The sequence below is a fragment of the Coregonus lavaretus genome (genome assembly GCF_964263955.1).
Source record: "Coregonus lavaretus genome assembly, chromosome: 27".
Lineage (NCBI taxonomy): Eukaryota > Metazoa > Chordata > Actinopteri > Salmoniformes > Salmonidae > Coregonus > Coregonus lavaretus.
The window spans coordinates 23097842-23114411 of NC_140014.1; the positions used below are offsets into that span (position 1 = coordinate 23097842).

At 44.7% G+C, this 16570-nt stretch overlaps 1 protein-coding gene across 1 annotated transcript in view; it reads left to right on the top strand.

Moving 5' to 3' along the window:
- LOC311102514 (kinesin-like protein KIF26A) overlaps positions 1–16570 on the top strand; it is a gene marked incomplete at its 5' end in the record, with an annotated part of 98069 nt that overhangs the window by 25220 nt on the left and 56279 nt on the right. The window contains one exon of the mRNA XM_084143876.1: positions 13656–14120. Coding sequence (XP_084000002.1) covers positions 13656–14120 — 465 coding nt within the window. The remainder of the gene's footprint in view (positions 1–13655; positions 14121–16570) is intronic.

The window sequence follows — 16570 nt, forward strand, 5'->3', positions numbered from 1 at the left end:
CCTAGAGATGTTTTCCTATCAGTACTCTCTCACCATCAACATGCCAACAACATGGCTGCAATTTTCAATTAACATGTCATTCCCTGACTGAGAAGTCTAAATTGATGCTGAATGCTCAACTTATTAGTGAAAATTGCATTTTCTTAGAGGCCATTATAAGCATGGTGATAGAATGTTCTTTCATGTTTAAATTGGTATTTCCTTCTATACCAGTCCTCAGTGTTCCAGTATGCTAACCTGTGCTGCAGTTGCCATACTGTCACTTGCCACTCTCTGTTCTATTGTTCTGCTGACACACTGCAGCTTTGTGGATACACAAAGGATGCCAGTCACAGAGATAACACCCCCATAGCAGCCTGGGATGGAGCAGGGAGGCTCAGCACAGCACACCTGAGCTCAAGGAGATAGTGCAGTGCTTTATAGTACAGTGGAGCAGAAAACAGTACAGAGACCTGGCAGTTTGCCAGCATAATTACTGTACCATCCATTCCACCAGGGGAGTGGACAGAATAATTGTGTGAATGTACTCAACATTTCACCTGATCATCAGTTGCATACAGCTTTATTCTGACAAGTACATAGAAATATGCATTTGGTTGGGGCTTTTTTCTGAAAGTCAAAATGATGTCAAGGAAATAATTAATGTTGTTTTACAAAGACAAGAGGTTTAGCAATCTGCGTTTTTATTTAATTGTTTTGCTCATATGCAAAACTCATCAGTAAATTATGAATTCTGATCATGCTGATGTGTTGATTAACTTGAGAACCAGAATGCTATGGAGAAATCGCATGAAATTAATTATGTTTTAATATTTTCCTCTCTGTGTTTGCATTTTTCCTCTCAGTCAGTCTGCTACTGGCTGCAGCTAAAGTTTGCCATCTCAGGGGCTTTAAGAGAGCTGTTCTGTGGATTACCAGCCGTAAGGACCTGGGCTGTTTCTTCAGCCTTTACCAGTTAGTTTTGTGATTGCAGATTTGCTCATCGTCATCTTGTCTTCTCAGTTAGTTTGTCTAGCAGAATCTTACATAGAGGGAATGTATTGTCACCCATATGAACGATTAACAGATTCACAAACATCCAAACTCTCAGTGACACTAATGGAATGGGACTAATGGCATGGGACTTGAAGTGTGGGACAATTCACACAGGAGAGGAGAGGCAGCTGGCTGTTACTACTCTGTAAAGATTGGGTAGGAAGTGAAACACTATGCTGGAGTCACTTTAGCTATAACTGTTGCATCAGGATCCTCCTCTGCACTGAAAGTCTAGAGTGGGTTCTCCTCATGTACAGAAATAGGTCTCTTTACAAGCCCCAGTGTATGGCTTCACATTCTAATATACACTTAGTGTACAAAACATTAGGAACACCTTCCTAATATTGAGTTGCACCCCCTTTTGCCCTCAGAACAGCCTGCATTTGTTGGGCATGGACTCTACAAGGTGGCGAAAGCGTTCTACAGGGATGCTGGCCATGTTGACTCCAATGCTTCCCACAGTTGTGTCAAGTTGGCTAGATGTCCTTTGGATGGTGGACCATTCTTGATACACATGTGAATCTGTTGAGCGTTAAAAACCCAGCAGCATTGAAGTTCTTGACACACTCAAACCAGTGCGCCTGACACCTACTGCCATAACCCGTTCAAAGGCACTTCAATGTTTTGTCTTGCCCATTCACCCTCTGAATGGCACTCATACACAATCGATGCCGCAGTTGTCTCAAGGCTCAAAAATCCTTCTTTAATCTGTCTCCTCCACTTCATCTACACTGATTGAAGTGGATTTAACAGGTGACATCAATAAGGGATCATAGCTTTCACCTGGATTCACCTGGTCAGTCTATGTCATGTAAGGGCAGTGTATTCCGTGTATAAAGTTAATGCACAGCTTTGTGAGCCCACGTACTACAGTATAAAACATCTCTATCTCACTGCGTTACTCCAGTTGGTTCTTCTTGAGACTAAGCTTGTACCAAAGGGAACAAGACCTACTGCCTCCCAGCTGTAGCCTAACTATCCATACCAAACTACATTTCTGTTGAGTCTCGCCTCAAAAGCTATCAGACTGATCTGACAGACAGTTTATTCTGGGAGCAGACGTGATCCTCTGTCTCTCCTCTAACCCGCTGCTGCTCCCTGAGGCACAGTGAGTCTAGGAGCAGCAGGATCTGAAAAACTCAAAACTGAACAGGGAGAGCGAGAGAGAGAGATGAGAGAGAGAGATGAGAGAGAGAGATGTTATTTGTCTTCCTTTTGACACTTTCAAGAGATTTACTTGAAAAAGTTACTTTTCTATTTTATTAGCAGCAAGCACCATCAAGGAGGGCAGGATGGAGTTGGACTGGTTCTTTGACAAGGGTCTTCCAGTGTGTAGGACTCCAACCAGTACAGATCTCATTAGTAGGGTGCTCCTGGGCTGAGATGGGGGCTCTAGCCTCCTCCTCCTTCCCCCTACCCTCTCCTCCTCCTCCTCCTCCTTCCCCCTACCCTCTCCTCCCCTTCCTCCTTCCCCCTATCCTCTCCTCCTCCTCCTCCTCCTTCCCCCTACCCTACACTCTCCTCCTCCTCCTCCTCCTCCTCCTCCTCCTCCTTCTCCTTCCCCCTACCCTCTCCTCCTCCTTCTCCTTCTCCTCCATACCTGCAGAGCTTAAAACAACACCTGGCTCCTGACTCTCCAGTTGCCTGCTGAATTTTTCATGATTTATTTATTTTTGTTTGTTTAATTAAATCTAGTAAAAAATAAGAATTATCTGGTCTGGAGAGTTTCCAGGAGCGGTAAATCAGGTATTCTAATTAGAAGTGCAGAGTAGCTGGTGAGCAGCATGCATAAATACACTTACAAGTATCTCACTGGTGGGAGAGAGGAGTGTGAGAGCTGCCACTGCTGCTTCTTGGCCTCCTCCAGATTGGACACAGGCAACAGTAAAGATCTCTGGTGTAAGAGAAAAACATATATACACTGAAAATATAAACGCAACATGTAAAGTGTTGGTCCCATGTTTCATGAGCTGAAATAAAAGATCCCAGAAATGTTCCATATGCACAAAAAGCGTATTTCTCTCAAAATGGTTTACTTCCCCGTAAGTGAGCATATCTCCTTTGCCAAGATAATCCATCCACCTGACAGGAGTGGCATATCAAGAAGCTGATTAAACTACTGTAGGTATAATGCTACACCGGTGAAATGGAGACACACTGACACATATCATACTGTAGATACTAGCTGTATCCCTGTCTGTGTTGTGGAGTGGTTGCAGTGAGCCAATTTTCAGTGACGTTCCTTTTCTCTTCTCCAACGTGGTCTGATATGTTTGAATCCCCTGCTCCCCATCACAATAACCAATCTGACACATCTCATGCGCCTCTCTAGATGATGGTCCACTGAAACAGAATTTTGCTCTATGGAGTATATACAGTGGGGGGGAAAAGTATTTAGTCAGCCACCAATTGTGCAAGTTCTCCCACTTAAAAAGATGAGAGAGGCCTGTAATTTTCATCATAGGTACACGTCAACTATGACAGACAAATTGAGATTTTTTTTCTCCAGAAAATCACATTGTAGGATTTTTTATGAATTTATTTGCAAATTATGGTGGAAAATAAGTATTTGGTCACCTACAAACAAGCAAGATTTCTGGCTCTCACAGACCTGTAACTTCTTCTTTAAGAGGCTCCTCTGTCCTCCACTCGTTACCTGTACAATTATTAGGAAATGGAAGACATACAAGACCACTGATAATCTCCCTCGATCTGGGGCTCCACGCAAGATCTCACCCCGTGGGGTCAAAATGATCACAAGAACGGTGAGCAAAAATCCCAGAACCACACGGGGGGACCTAGTGAATGACCTGCAGAGAGCTGGGACCAAAGTAACAAAGCCTACCATCAGTAACACACTACGCCGCCAGGGACTCAAATCCTGCAGTGCCAGACGTGTCCCCCTGCTTAAGCCAGTACATGTCCAGGCCCGTCTGAAGTTTGCTAGAGTGCATTTGGATGATCCAGAAGAGGATTGGGAGAATGTCATATGGTCAGATGAAACCAAAATAGAACTTTTTGGTAAAAACTCAACTCGTCGTGTTTGGAGGACAAAGAATGCTGAGTTGCATCCAAAGAACACCATACCTACTGTGAAGCATGGGGGTGGAAACATCATGCTTTGGGGCTGTTTTTCTGCAAAGGGACCAGGACGACTGATCCGTGTAAAGGAAATAATTAATGGGGCCATGTATCGTGAGATTTTGAGTGAAAACCTCCTTCCATCAGCAAGGGCATTGAAGATGAAACGTGGCTGGGTCTTTCAGCATGACAATGATCCCAAACACACCGCCCGAGCAACGAAGGAGTGGCTTCGTAAGAAGCATTTCAAGGTCCTGGAGTGGCCTAGCCAGTCTCCAGATCTCAACCCCATAGAAAATCTTTGGAGGGAGTTGAAAGTCCGTGTTGCCCAGCGACAGCCCCAAAACATCACTGCTCTAGAGGAGATCTGCATGGAGGAATGGGCCAAAATACCAGCAACAGTGTGTGAAAACCTTGTGAAGACTTACAGAAAATGTTTGACCTGTGTCATTGCCAAGAAAGGGCATATAACAAAGTATTGAGAAACTTTTGTTATTGACCAAATACTTATTTTCCACCATAATTTGCAAATAAATTCATTAAAAATCCTACAATGTGATTTTCTGGAAAATAAATTCTCATTTTGTCTGTCATAGTTGACATGTACCTATGATGAAAATTACAGGCCTCTCTCATCTTTTTAAGTGGGAGAACTTGCACAATTGGTGGCTGACTAAATACTTTTTTTCCCCACTGTACCTATTGAAATTACAGGCCTCTCTCATCTTTTTTCCCCACTGTACCTATTGAAAGCCTGTGTAGTAATTACAGTAGTGTCCACTGCCATGATGTCATTGATGAAGATGTCAGTTGGTGAAGTCATTCACTCTCTCACTGGGGAGTCTAGCTCCCCAGCTCCCCAGCTTATCCGTAGCCTGTAGCCTAGCCCAGCCGATGACAGCTTGACTGATCTGGAGTAAAAACAGTGTGCTGATGGCTGCCTTGGATCCATGTGGGAGAGAGAGAGACATTGAAAGGAGCGAGGGAAGGATGAAGTCTGTCCAAACAGTCTGAAAGGAGCTTGTTTTCTTTGTGTGCATGAGTGAACAGGAAAAGGTAATTAACTGGCCAAGTGAGGAAAGGTTGGAGTGATGGATGGATGTGGTGTAAACAGACAGATGGACATACAAGGGGCACACACACACACACACACACACACACACACACACACATAAATGGGGAGCAATAAGGTTCAGTCAGTCACTCTCCTTTTCACCTATTCCTCCCACCTTGATAGCAGTGATTCATATAAGGCACTGCACATTCTTTTAATCACTGACATGACAAAGTTATAGTATGAAAGGTAGCTAGAATCCTATTGCGTTCTCTCTTGGGTAACATGAGTGACAAGGACAAATGGGCCAGCCATATGGAGTCGAGACATGTCATTATGTGAGGTCATTTGATTGCAGGAAGCTTGCTTGACAGAACTCCATTAAATCATGCATTCTACTTGATCCATAGTATATATCTATGGCTGATTGTTTGATAGGCAGTTGCATCTGCTTGTTGTATAAATAATAGAAAAGGAGTGGCACTGTAATAATACTGTAATAGGCCTCTGCTATCATATGTAATATGATACATAGCACATTATACACATCCTGTAGCATTATCTATAACTACATTCTGTACATAATAATCATTTAAATACTGCACACATATCCACTGCACAACAGGCAGGAAGTAGCTTGACATATTTGTCTTTATTTGAACAACTCTCACTTATGCCCAGTGCTTCCATTTGTCTTGATGTTTAGGTTATAATGTATTTGAAAAATCGCTACGCCATTTTCTGGTTGCTAAAATTCTAATAGTTCGCCTAATTTGTGACAAAACAAGCATTGTATTTTCAGCTGTTTGAAGCTGGTGTACAAAACCGAAACTGAAGAACGGGAAGCATAGAAATAGCACACATAGAACATATCTACCGCTTCTTAGACCTGCTTTCATTGACCAAAAAGTTAAATTTTGCAGCTTTAAATACTAAGATGTTTGAAAAATGTCAAAACAGCCATAAATTGTTGATGTAGGCCCTTCCGCTAAAATATGCCTCTTTCAGATACTGCTTGACAGCTAGAATCGATTCCAGGTAGACTTGATCGTATAGGCCTTACCATTGAGTAAGTGGGGCTCGCGTGTCTCAGGTTCCCAAAACACTCCAGTCAATCATGTTGTACGTTAACCCAGGCTACTCCTCAATGAACCTTTTGGCGTTCCATACTCCTCCTATTCAGAAGCGCCTTGTGAAAGTTCAGCGCAAGCGTTTGCAGCAGTCTTCTCGTGCTCACAACATCAAAGCGGATAAAGGATTAATTAACTCAAAAACTCCATGCTCTGTCATCTGAAAAGCACAGGTAAATTAATGTTCTGATAGCGCTCATGTTAAATAATGATTCAACTTAAGGTGGTTCTGCATGCATTAGTTATACTAGAAAATAATATAGTAAAACAATTGGCAACCACAGTATTTCCGCGAGTAGAGTTATCGCCTAACAACTTACTTACACATGAAAGCATTTGTTCAATATTGATCAGTGGGGATTCATTTTCATGGGGCATAAGGAGGATTTTGCAAGGCTATACTTGGGGATTATGCCTTAAGGTACTATTTGAATGTTTTATCTTCTATGACTTAATGAAGTCCAGAAATACAACATCATGAATCATGCTGAAAATAATTCTAGAGCAGTATATTGTTAGTAGGCTACTTCAACTGAGAACGTAGTTATTTTGTCAGTCAGGAGTGAATTAATTACTTCAGTGATGGATATTCTATCTCTGGAATTTTGTTCTTATTTTATCACGCAGACAAATAACTACATCCCAGTGCTGTTTCTACAGATGTAGGATCTTAATTTGATCACCCTGTTGCAGGAGAACATTACTGCAATTTAGGATATTTTTTACTTGTAGTGTATTTTAGGTTTTAAAAGGCTTCTGAAGTTTGTAATTTCCTGCATTGCAGGAATGTTCTCCTGCAACAGGGTGATATTTTTTTTCTTCTTTCATTAATTATAATCCATAAAATATTTCACATTTCCTGTTGCTGCAGGATTATTTTCCTGCTGTAGCAAACTAGCTCAAATTAAGCTCCTACATCTGTAATAGAGAGTTTCTACTTCGGTAGGTCTTCTTTATTTCCTTTATCATGTGTACTACAGACAGACAGGCGGCAGTAAACATGTGTTTGATGTGGTTTGATGACCCATCCCAGTTTGCTTGCCACAGGAGACGTTCCCACAGAGGTAAACAGCATGCTAGTGTGAGATCCTGACTCATTGTCTTCTCAAGCTACACAGGACTCGACAGGAGTGGTTCAACTTAATGGTCTGTGGCCCACTGCTACTACTGGTGGTTCAGTATTAAATGCTCCTGAAGTCAAATGAGATGTATGGGTCTGCTGAGGCCATAGCTGAGGCTGTCCAGCCCAGTGCTGCTCCCGGGGACGGCTGAGGGGGGAGAGAGTTGAGGGTATGGCTATGGAGGGGTGAGGTTGGGAGGGATTACCACTAGATGTGGTTCTTTATCCTGGGAATGTAATCTGTTTTAATGGCCTGTGGTCATCCAGGGTCAGGCATGCAGCTGTGCTTGTTTCTCTGGCCTGGCTGTCAGGGAGAGCCCTGGCTACCTGTGGGAAAGTAGCCCTGTTGGCAGCTCTCGTCCTCACTGTGGGACCTGTCCGTAGGCCCCTGTGGTTTATTGGGGCCTAGTCCCATTGAAACAAACTGGGACAGCACTACTGATGGGGCCAAAGGTGTCAGAGGCCAAGTAAACAGAGACGGCTCAGACTGTCTTAAGCTGTCCTTATGGAGAAATAAGAGAAGGGAAATTGGAGGATTTCCAGTTTTTAAAAGGCGCCAGATGCGACAGCTGTGTTGTTGTGTGGTCCTGTTGGTTTTTTACGCTGTTGTAGGAAGTATGAAAACTCTGAAGTATTGTATTGATTGTGTTACTGTTAACAGCGATAATGCTGTTGGGTATGGGCTCTAGTATGGAGAGACAGCACAGTTTTGACCTGCTGAGTCATCAGGGGGAAAGATTCCCTGTAAAATAGTACAAGAGGAAACTGGAAGAAGAAATGGGAGACTGCACGATTTAATCTTATAAAGTCTTGTGAGTGTGCTGTGGCTGTACTGCCTCTTGTTTCCTTTAAGTGAATGGCCACAGCAACACAGTGAGCTGCTCTGTGGTGAAGGTCACTGCTCCCCATCTGACAGGCACTCCGCAACTTAATGGAATAGAAAGTACTGTTTCCCAGAGTGTCTTACTTTTAATGGAGCGTGATTGAAAGTCTTTAGTTTGGTGAGGAGCCTCATGCATCTTCCTGATTTAAGTAAGTCATGGGTTGGCTTTCTGTATCCGGTCGGCCGATCCATGGCTGAATTTCATTGAACGGAAAACGTAGACTTCCCCGCCCTGCTTGCTCCATCGGTGGTGTTCATGTAGGTGCAGGAAGGGAGACAGTGAGGTGGGGTAAATGGGGTATGATTTGGGAAATCGTCTCAGTGTGACTTTGCCTGGCTCCATTTGCGTTGAGGCACCCAGAGGACCCAGGCAGAGAGAAGTCATGCACATCTTTTCCTCTCTCTCTCTCTCTCTATCGACACTGTTACAGCTGAGCTTGTTTCCATCAGCCCCTGGGCAAAGGCTTTCTGATGACGCTCACCACCCAGACAGTTTTTCTCCTGCTGCCCCTCCGCTGATTCTCCTCATCGTTTGTGTGAACAACTGACAGAAAGACAAACTTGTGTGTTTGTAGTCTATGTAGACCTACAGTCCATTCCACAGGCACTTCTTTTCCATTGCATGCTGGCCTCTTTTCCATAATAAGGCCACAGCATCTGACTTAATTCGTCCCCAGAGTTTAATAAAGATCCTTGTTGACAGGCAATAACCCAACACAACGACCCACAAGCCCTCAGGCAAGGGGCACAACCCCAACCTGCCTCCCCCCTCTTATTCTCTCTCTCTCCATGTCCCTAACTCACATTCCCTCTCTCTCTAGAGTGCTTGTGCTCTGAAGCCTAGTGGTCTTCCACTTGTACCTAACAATGGCTGAAGAAGCATAGGCCGTCATGTCCCTCTCAATGGCCTGGCGTATTGTGTTGATGCAGCTCATTACAAGTGTCTCTCAAACTGGGCTATTCTTTACACTCACAACAAACAACCCTGCAAACAATAAGGAGTCGTTAGGACGTCCCCGGGATGTCATGAAATGGTAGCCTAAAGTCGTTAGTACGTTGTGTCATGGTCTACTGGAGGTTTTGTCTAGTTCCCGGTTGGTCCTGGGGACGTCCCCGAGGACTTTTTAGGACGTTCTTGGGACGTTGTGTCATGTTCCCCTGGAGGTTTTGTCTAGTTCCCAGTTTGTCCCGGGGATGTCACCTGATGGTCGCAAAGAAACGTTCTCCCCCCAAAAAAATTTTTACCCAGGGAACGCACACCCTCGTTTCATTACACATCACCCCTTGTTACGGTTGCCAAGCCTATGAAGGCCCTGATTGGTTGTGTCATGTTCACCTATTTGTAAGTCGCTCTGGATAAGAGCGTCTGCTAAATGACGTAAATGTAAATGTAAATTGGTGAACCACTGATCCAGTCACAGCTCTTTGTTAATGCTAGGGACACCCACACACAAACAGTGCTTTAACATAGTGTTTTAATCTGACATATTTGACATACTGTACATTGTGTATGTTTATCGTACAGTAATTATTATTCAACATTTGAACTCACCACCACTTGGTTCACGGAATTCCGATCTTCCTGCTACACCTCCATGTCTGTATCAATGACTGATTTCACCTGTAGGACTATTCCTACACTTTGCACTTCAAAGTAAATCTCAGCTCTGTTAAAAATACACTGAAGAAAAACTATTATATTTATCATAATGATTCAGGAATAACATTAAAACAGAATAATATGCCCCACCACCATTAAACAACTATACTGAAAACTCAAATTGCTGAAATAAGTAAATGAAATCAATGAGAGAATAGTCAGATTAACTGATAATTAAAATAGCAGTGCAGATGGCACTCTTTTGCCCAGTGCAGAGATGTATTAAAGGTAATGAATGTGTAGGGGACTTCTGAAATTCTACAGACTTTGTGTCACAGCAGAAAGATCAGCATACCCCAAATCCAGAGGTTGTGAGTTCAAATCACAGGTGGGGTCATATTGAAAAGTCGGTACTAGTGATCATGTTAAATGTAAGCATATTGTCATTTTAGCTGAATAGCGTACCACTTACCTTAAAACCCCCATACCATTTCATTACTTTACTTATAATATTTTGGGACACCTGGGACTATCACGTGACAAAAACCTCCAGGAGACCATGACACAACATCCCAAGAACGTTCAGGGGACCATGACACAACGTCCCAAGAATGTCCTTAAAACGTCCTCAGGGACATCCCTGAGACAAACCGTGAACTAGACAAAACCACCAGGGACCATGACACAACATCCGAAGAACGTCCTAAAAACATCCCCGGGACAAACCGGGAACTATAAAAAGGTCCCCCAGAGAACGTTCCCTTGTGACCACCACGCAATGTTCTAAGGACTAGTAAAATTAAAGTCCTGAGAATGTCCTAAAAAGGTCCTGACATGGTCCTCAGTGATGTGCTGCTAACTTACAGGGAACTACACAAAGGTACCCCAGAGAACGTTCCCATGGGACCATCACGCGACGTCCTAAGGACTAGTAAAATGAAAGTCTCAGAACGCACGCGAAACCCTTAAGGGACCTAATAGGAACGTCGTCGAATGTCCTCAGGACGTCTCCTGCCTGCTGGGAATATGGCGTCAGGCCTCAATGCATGTATAGAATGTGACATGTCTCATGTATTCCACATTAGGCGTTACACAACCTCTTCATGGCATCGGTTTGTGTTAAAAGATATCTCGGAACTTGTCCAATCCAATTTTGTTATCTGTGCATTGGATCAGTTACCACCTTGGAAACAGATATTGGAAACAGCTTCCCTTCCAACAGACAACATGATTATTTGAGGTGTGTGTTTGTGAGAGTTTTGACAGGCTGCACTTCGGGCTGAAATCGTATAAAAAGTCCTTAAAACAAGACAGGCAGAGAGCCAAGGTCTTACTTAGTCATGCCCTATCCTATTATTTTAGATTGATGGCTTGCTTTACGCATACTTGATGTGGAGACAATCACATATTATCTGCCCTTCAGACTCTCCACCTCAAAGCTGGGCTAGCATCATCCTCTCCACTATCATAACCATCATCATCATTATCATCAACATGATCCACTTCCTACCCCTGACCTCCGGCTCACTCTACCCCAGAGCATAAAGCTCAGAGACAGCTTTACATGGGAAGCCCGCTCTCTAACCTACCGAACCCTACAGAATAGCAGATGGGCGGAGCTTTGTGGCTGTTTTTATTGGCTCTCCTAAATCAACAACTAACAAACGCATGGAGGGAGGAAGGTATGGGATAGAGAGGGAGAGAGGAATTGATTTCTTCCATGTAGTCATGGCCTGAGGTGAGGTAGGGTTGACTGAAGGGTGAGAAATGGATGGAGTGGAGCCCAGGAGACCAGGGTGGGTTACTCTGATTATAACTGCTTTAATGTCCCCTCTCACAACCAAATACGTTTTCTAGATTGGAGCATATCCGTGTTGATATGTTATCCCCCCCTCCTCTCTCTCTCTCTCTCCGATTTCTCTTCTGATTAGTCACAGACCTGGTGAATTCAGAAACTGCCCTTTGTTAAACAGGTTGAAATAGAATGCCTTCAGGTTAGGTCCCTCACATGTATCAGTGTCTCCCAGCCTCAGATCGTTCTCCAAAGCTTAATGGTGTTTATATAAATGCATGTTCATTGGAATTTTGCCCTAAATACTTCTAAGAAGATAATTGTAGCCAACATATCCTCCATTAGCCAACATAACTCCACCCAACACTACGATAAGACCTGTGACATCATCTACGGTAAATGCTGAGAGTTAGCCTATTCCAGCTTAACATCAATTCTGACTATGCATTACCAATAGTGTCAGTATCGTGATTAATCATTTATCAAAGTATATCACTAAGTAAACCATATTAAACCCATATTACTCCTATGAATTCTCCCTTGAAGAAACATTTACATATTTACATTTTAGTAATTTAGCAGACGCTCTTATCCACTTACAAGAGGACCAGCACAGCCATGTCCTGCCAAGGGCCAAGCCCAGATGATGATTCAATGTCCTCTGCCGTGGCGTGGCTGTTATTAAGAAAGAGCAATAAAGGGAGTAGAGTGCAATATACTCATAATAATGATAACCATTTATACTGTAGGTATAAGCAGAGGTCACCTAAAAGTATCTGTGTTGAGCTGCCTTCAGAGGGAGGAGGAGGGAGGAGATTTAAAGTCCCTGGGTTGTGTCTGTGGAGACTGCTATGGTGGGCCTGCTGTATTAAGTGGCACTGCATTAAGGCAGTGGGTTGTTGTTTGGCCAGGCCATCTCACTCCTGATCACCACAGAGGCTCTAAGGAACAGAGGCCTCATAAACATTATGTATCTGTGGGCTCCTGTCTTACAGCTCGGCTCCAGTGGGCGGGAGGTTACTGCCCCTTTATGCCTCTTATGAGACTACAACTGTGTGTGTGTGCGTGTCTATGTGTGCGTGTGTGTGTGTGTGATAGAGAGTAAAAGTGGTCTTAGAACCTCACTTGCATGATAAGGAAAGCGGAGACAACTTGACTTGTAATCACTAGTGAAAGGCTGGGTGTTGTGAGTGGTCAGGTGCTCTATGAGCCTCTGGCTGTCAGGAGGAGATGGGTATTTTCATGCTGGGCGTCTTATCATGTTTTCATGCTGGGACTGTTATCATATGTAAATATTCCACACTGAGCTCCTAGGATTGGCTCAGCTGTTGTTTTCTTTTGTGGTTCCCTCTCTAAACCCCCACAACTCCTTTCCTTCCCAGCTGAGAGGACACCTCAGGGAGTCTTTTAACAGAGGGAAAGGACAAACCTCTACTGGTCTCCTTCTATAAGCCGGTGCCGCGCAAAACCCTTCTTGAGGTTCATTTGTTCTGGGGCCTTAAACAGCCTTGCAGAAAGTTAGAGAAGGGTCTGGCTGAGTTGGTGTTCCAGAGGAATGATCAGACTTTGATTTGGTGGAGTCTTTCACTAATGCCTCAAACTTCCCTTTATCTCTTTTCATTGGCAGCTATGAGCACATCTACCAGCAACATGATCTGCTGTCTCTGGTTTCAGGCAGAGCAGCTCAGTCTAAACAAACTGAATTCCTGAGGGGGAGGAGGTGAATGTGGTTAGGGCAGACAGGGAGGGAGGTAGAGCTATGATCCCAGAGGACAGCCTCCGGGAGTGACCACACCGATAGCCACTATCTGGCACGCCTGGAAAATATGAACAACATCCAGGAAACCCCCCAATCACACTGATATGGAGATATGACGTAGTATACCATGTTTTTTTCTGAATGGGACCATGTTAAGTTGAACCCCCCCTCTCTTTCTCTCTCTCTCTGTTTCCTCTGCAGGACCCCGGCTACGCAGCCTTCCTCTTCGACCAGCTCCAAGTGCCTGGGAGCCATGATGGCTGCTGCCAGGTGTGTTCTACGCCCCTCCACCAGCTGAGGCAGGAGGCCCTGCAGACAGTAGGCGCCCCGGCCCTGATCCTGAGCCACGACATGCCCGCTCTGCCGTCCACCACCTTCACTGGGCAGCCCCATAAACTGACATTCTCTTCCTCCAGTGCCCATGTGAGGCAACCCTCTAAAGCCCACCCCCATGGCCACAATGTCCTTCCCCTGGGGGAGAGGGGGCGTCAGGAGCTGGGCTGTCCACAGGGCTCCTCTGCTGGGCCCAAGACCGGTGTCCAGGTGACGGTTGGGGGAGGGCAGCTGACCGGGGCCCTGGGATCGGTCACCATCCAGGCCCAGCAGTACCTGGAGGGCATGTGGAGCATCTCCAGAGTCAACAACTTCCTCCCTCAGTCCAGCCCGGTACGTGCTCAATACTCATCATTATTACTATAGATACAGATACACTGTTTACACTGTCTGGGGGTAGTATGTGACAAAGCACATCTAGTAAATGTTTTGTATAGACAGCTTGTTACTCTTGTCAATGTTGTCTTCAAAGCTTTTCATTAACCTTGGTCAGAACAATGTGTGACAATGGACAATCTTAGACCTTTAGAGAAATAGATGGATCTCCTCACACGGACCTTGGGTGACCTCTCATTCCTCAGGAGTCATGGCTCCTGGGTGGTACTGGCTACCTGGGGAGACCAAGATTAATGCACTGAACTCCTTTTCCAAGGGCATCTCAGACACAATGACCACCTTACAATCTTCCCGTAACGCTCCTCTCAGGCATACTATATGGCTCCATACAGACATATTCCCCATGTAATATACTTTACTCCAGGCTTATCATCATGGGATGTTGTCCTTTATATTGAAGAGTTTTCTTCCTGCAGTGAGAGGGACATCTGGTCCAAGCCTCTAACCTATGTCTTACACACTGCTGTGACATTCTACACTAGGGAGTCTGAGTGCACTGAGCAAACTCACCAATCGTTAATCGCTAATCTTTTCTACTTCTGTCCCTTTTATGTTCTCAATCAGAAGCTGTTTATGGCTCCTCAGTTTTATTTCTGTTTTTGCTGCCTCTACTTAATATGGCATTGAAAATCGCTGACTCGGAAATTGGACTCAATTACGGCGTCCGTCAGTGTTATTCCTTATTCTGGAGAAGATTTTTCTCCTCTTTGACTGTCAACAAGTGCCTTTAGTGCCAGTTTATGTGAGGCCGCCAGAAGCTTTTAACAGCATGTGTGCAATCTAGGGCAAATCAAAAGGCCTTGCATAAAGGGAGAGAGACTGACTTGTGTTCTCCTCCTACATGTCTAAAAGCAATTAGAGCCGATGGGAGCTGGGATGATGCGTTGCACAATGCCACATGGTTGAGCCTTGGCCTCCTCAGACACACAAATGGCCCTTCAGGATACTGACTGACAAACACAGCAGAAATGTGCCTAGTATTATTTTTTAGAGCCCATTTCTTTCATTACAACAAGATCCCTCAGAATGACAAAAACCCACATGGGCCATGGAGGATTCGGAGCTGCGCTGTGCCCGAAAGGCATGCGCTTTAATTCACAATTACCCACTTGATTTCTTTGGGGGGACAGTGTAAAACTCTGCAGAGCGGTTGGCATACAAAGGAAGGGAGATGGCCCCTGTTTGACAGCAATCCTACAGTGTCTTATTGTGGGACCTCAGGCTCTAGTCTATCAGCACACAGCCCATTATAGGGCATCTTGAAACTTTCATATAGTGAAAAGGCTCTGGCTTGGAATTACATTTGTGGTCCCCTTTACACTACAATAGAATATACACAATCTATCACAGTTAACGGCTGGGACGATGGGCTCACTGAGAGAATGGTAATTGTGTTAAATGGAGGAGACGGCACATCCCTCCTCTGTGAGGTCGGCTAGAGAACTCCAGTCTCCCAAAACCTGACGAAGAAAAATCACAGCATTTGTTGTTGAATTCCCCACTCCATTGTTCATTTAACACCTCTAACTTCTAACCCCTGATGTTGGATTTGGTTAGATTAACAGTTTAGTCATTCTAAGCAACAGTAGAGTGTGGGTAGTAAATACTGAACTGAACAGTGCACACTACAAAACTACTAATTGATTAACCCAAGTCTGTGATTTGCCCTCTGCTCCGCAAAATCCACAATCACATGCGCACTAATCTGCTAAAACCGCTACTCTTGACCCTGGGGGTTTAGTGTGTGTTGTTGGCCCGCTGGTGGCCCGGTGTAACCTCTCCGCTCGTCTGCTACCCAGTGGACCATCTGGGCTGCTGCCTGCCACGGTACAGCTGGGCCTGCATGGCACCCTGCCACACAGAGGGAGAGGGAGAGGGAGACTGGTCAGTCAAAACTTGTTTTCTTGGGCTGAATTTTAGGAAAATACAAAATAACTTTTTGTTGTCCACTATTCACATGAAATTGTTGTCAATTTTTATCTCTATCTATACACTCCTATACACGCCACCTCCATCAATAACAGCAGCTGATGAAGCCATTGGAACAGGATGGGCCCAGATTAGCAGGGTCTATTTCACCTCAGCAGTAATGGCCTGTCGGACAGTGGGATCAGAGGTCACTGGGGATCGCTGCTAGGCTCTGACTCTGAGAGGAGGATGCTCTTTAGACTGCTGATGGGGAGGGAGTCACTGAGCCCAGTTGGCCTGAGACTGCCTGCATTGGAATCTTACTGTCTCTCCTTCTCTATATCACCCCCCTCCTCTCCCCGGGAAACAGTCGCTATCGGTTGGGCCATGGGGTTGGTGGTTGAAGGGTGGTAGGGCTAGGGCTGTTGCGGTGACTGAATTACCGCCACACCGGCGGTCACAAATCATGAAGGCAGTCA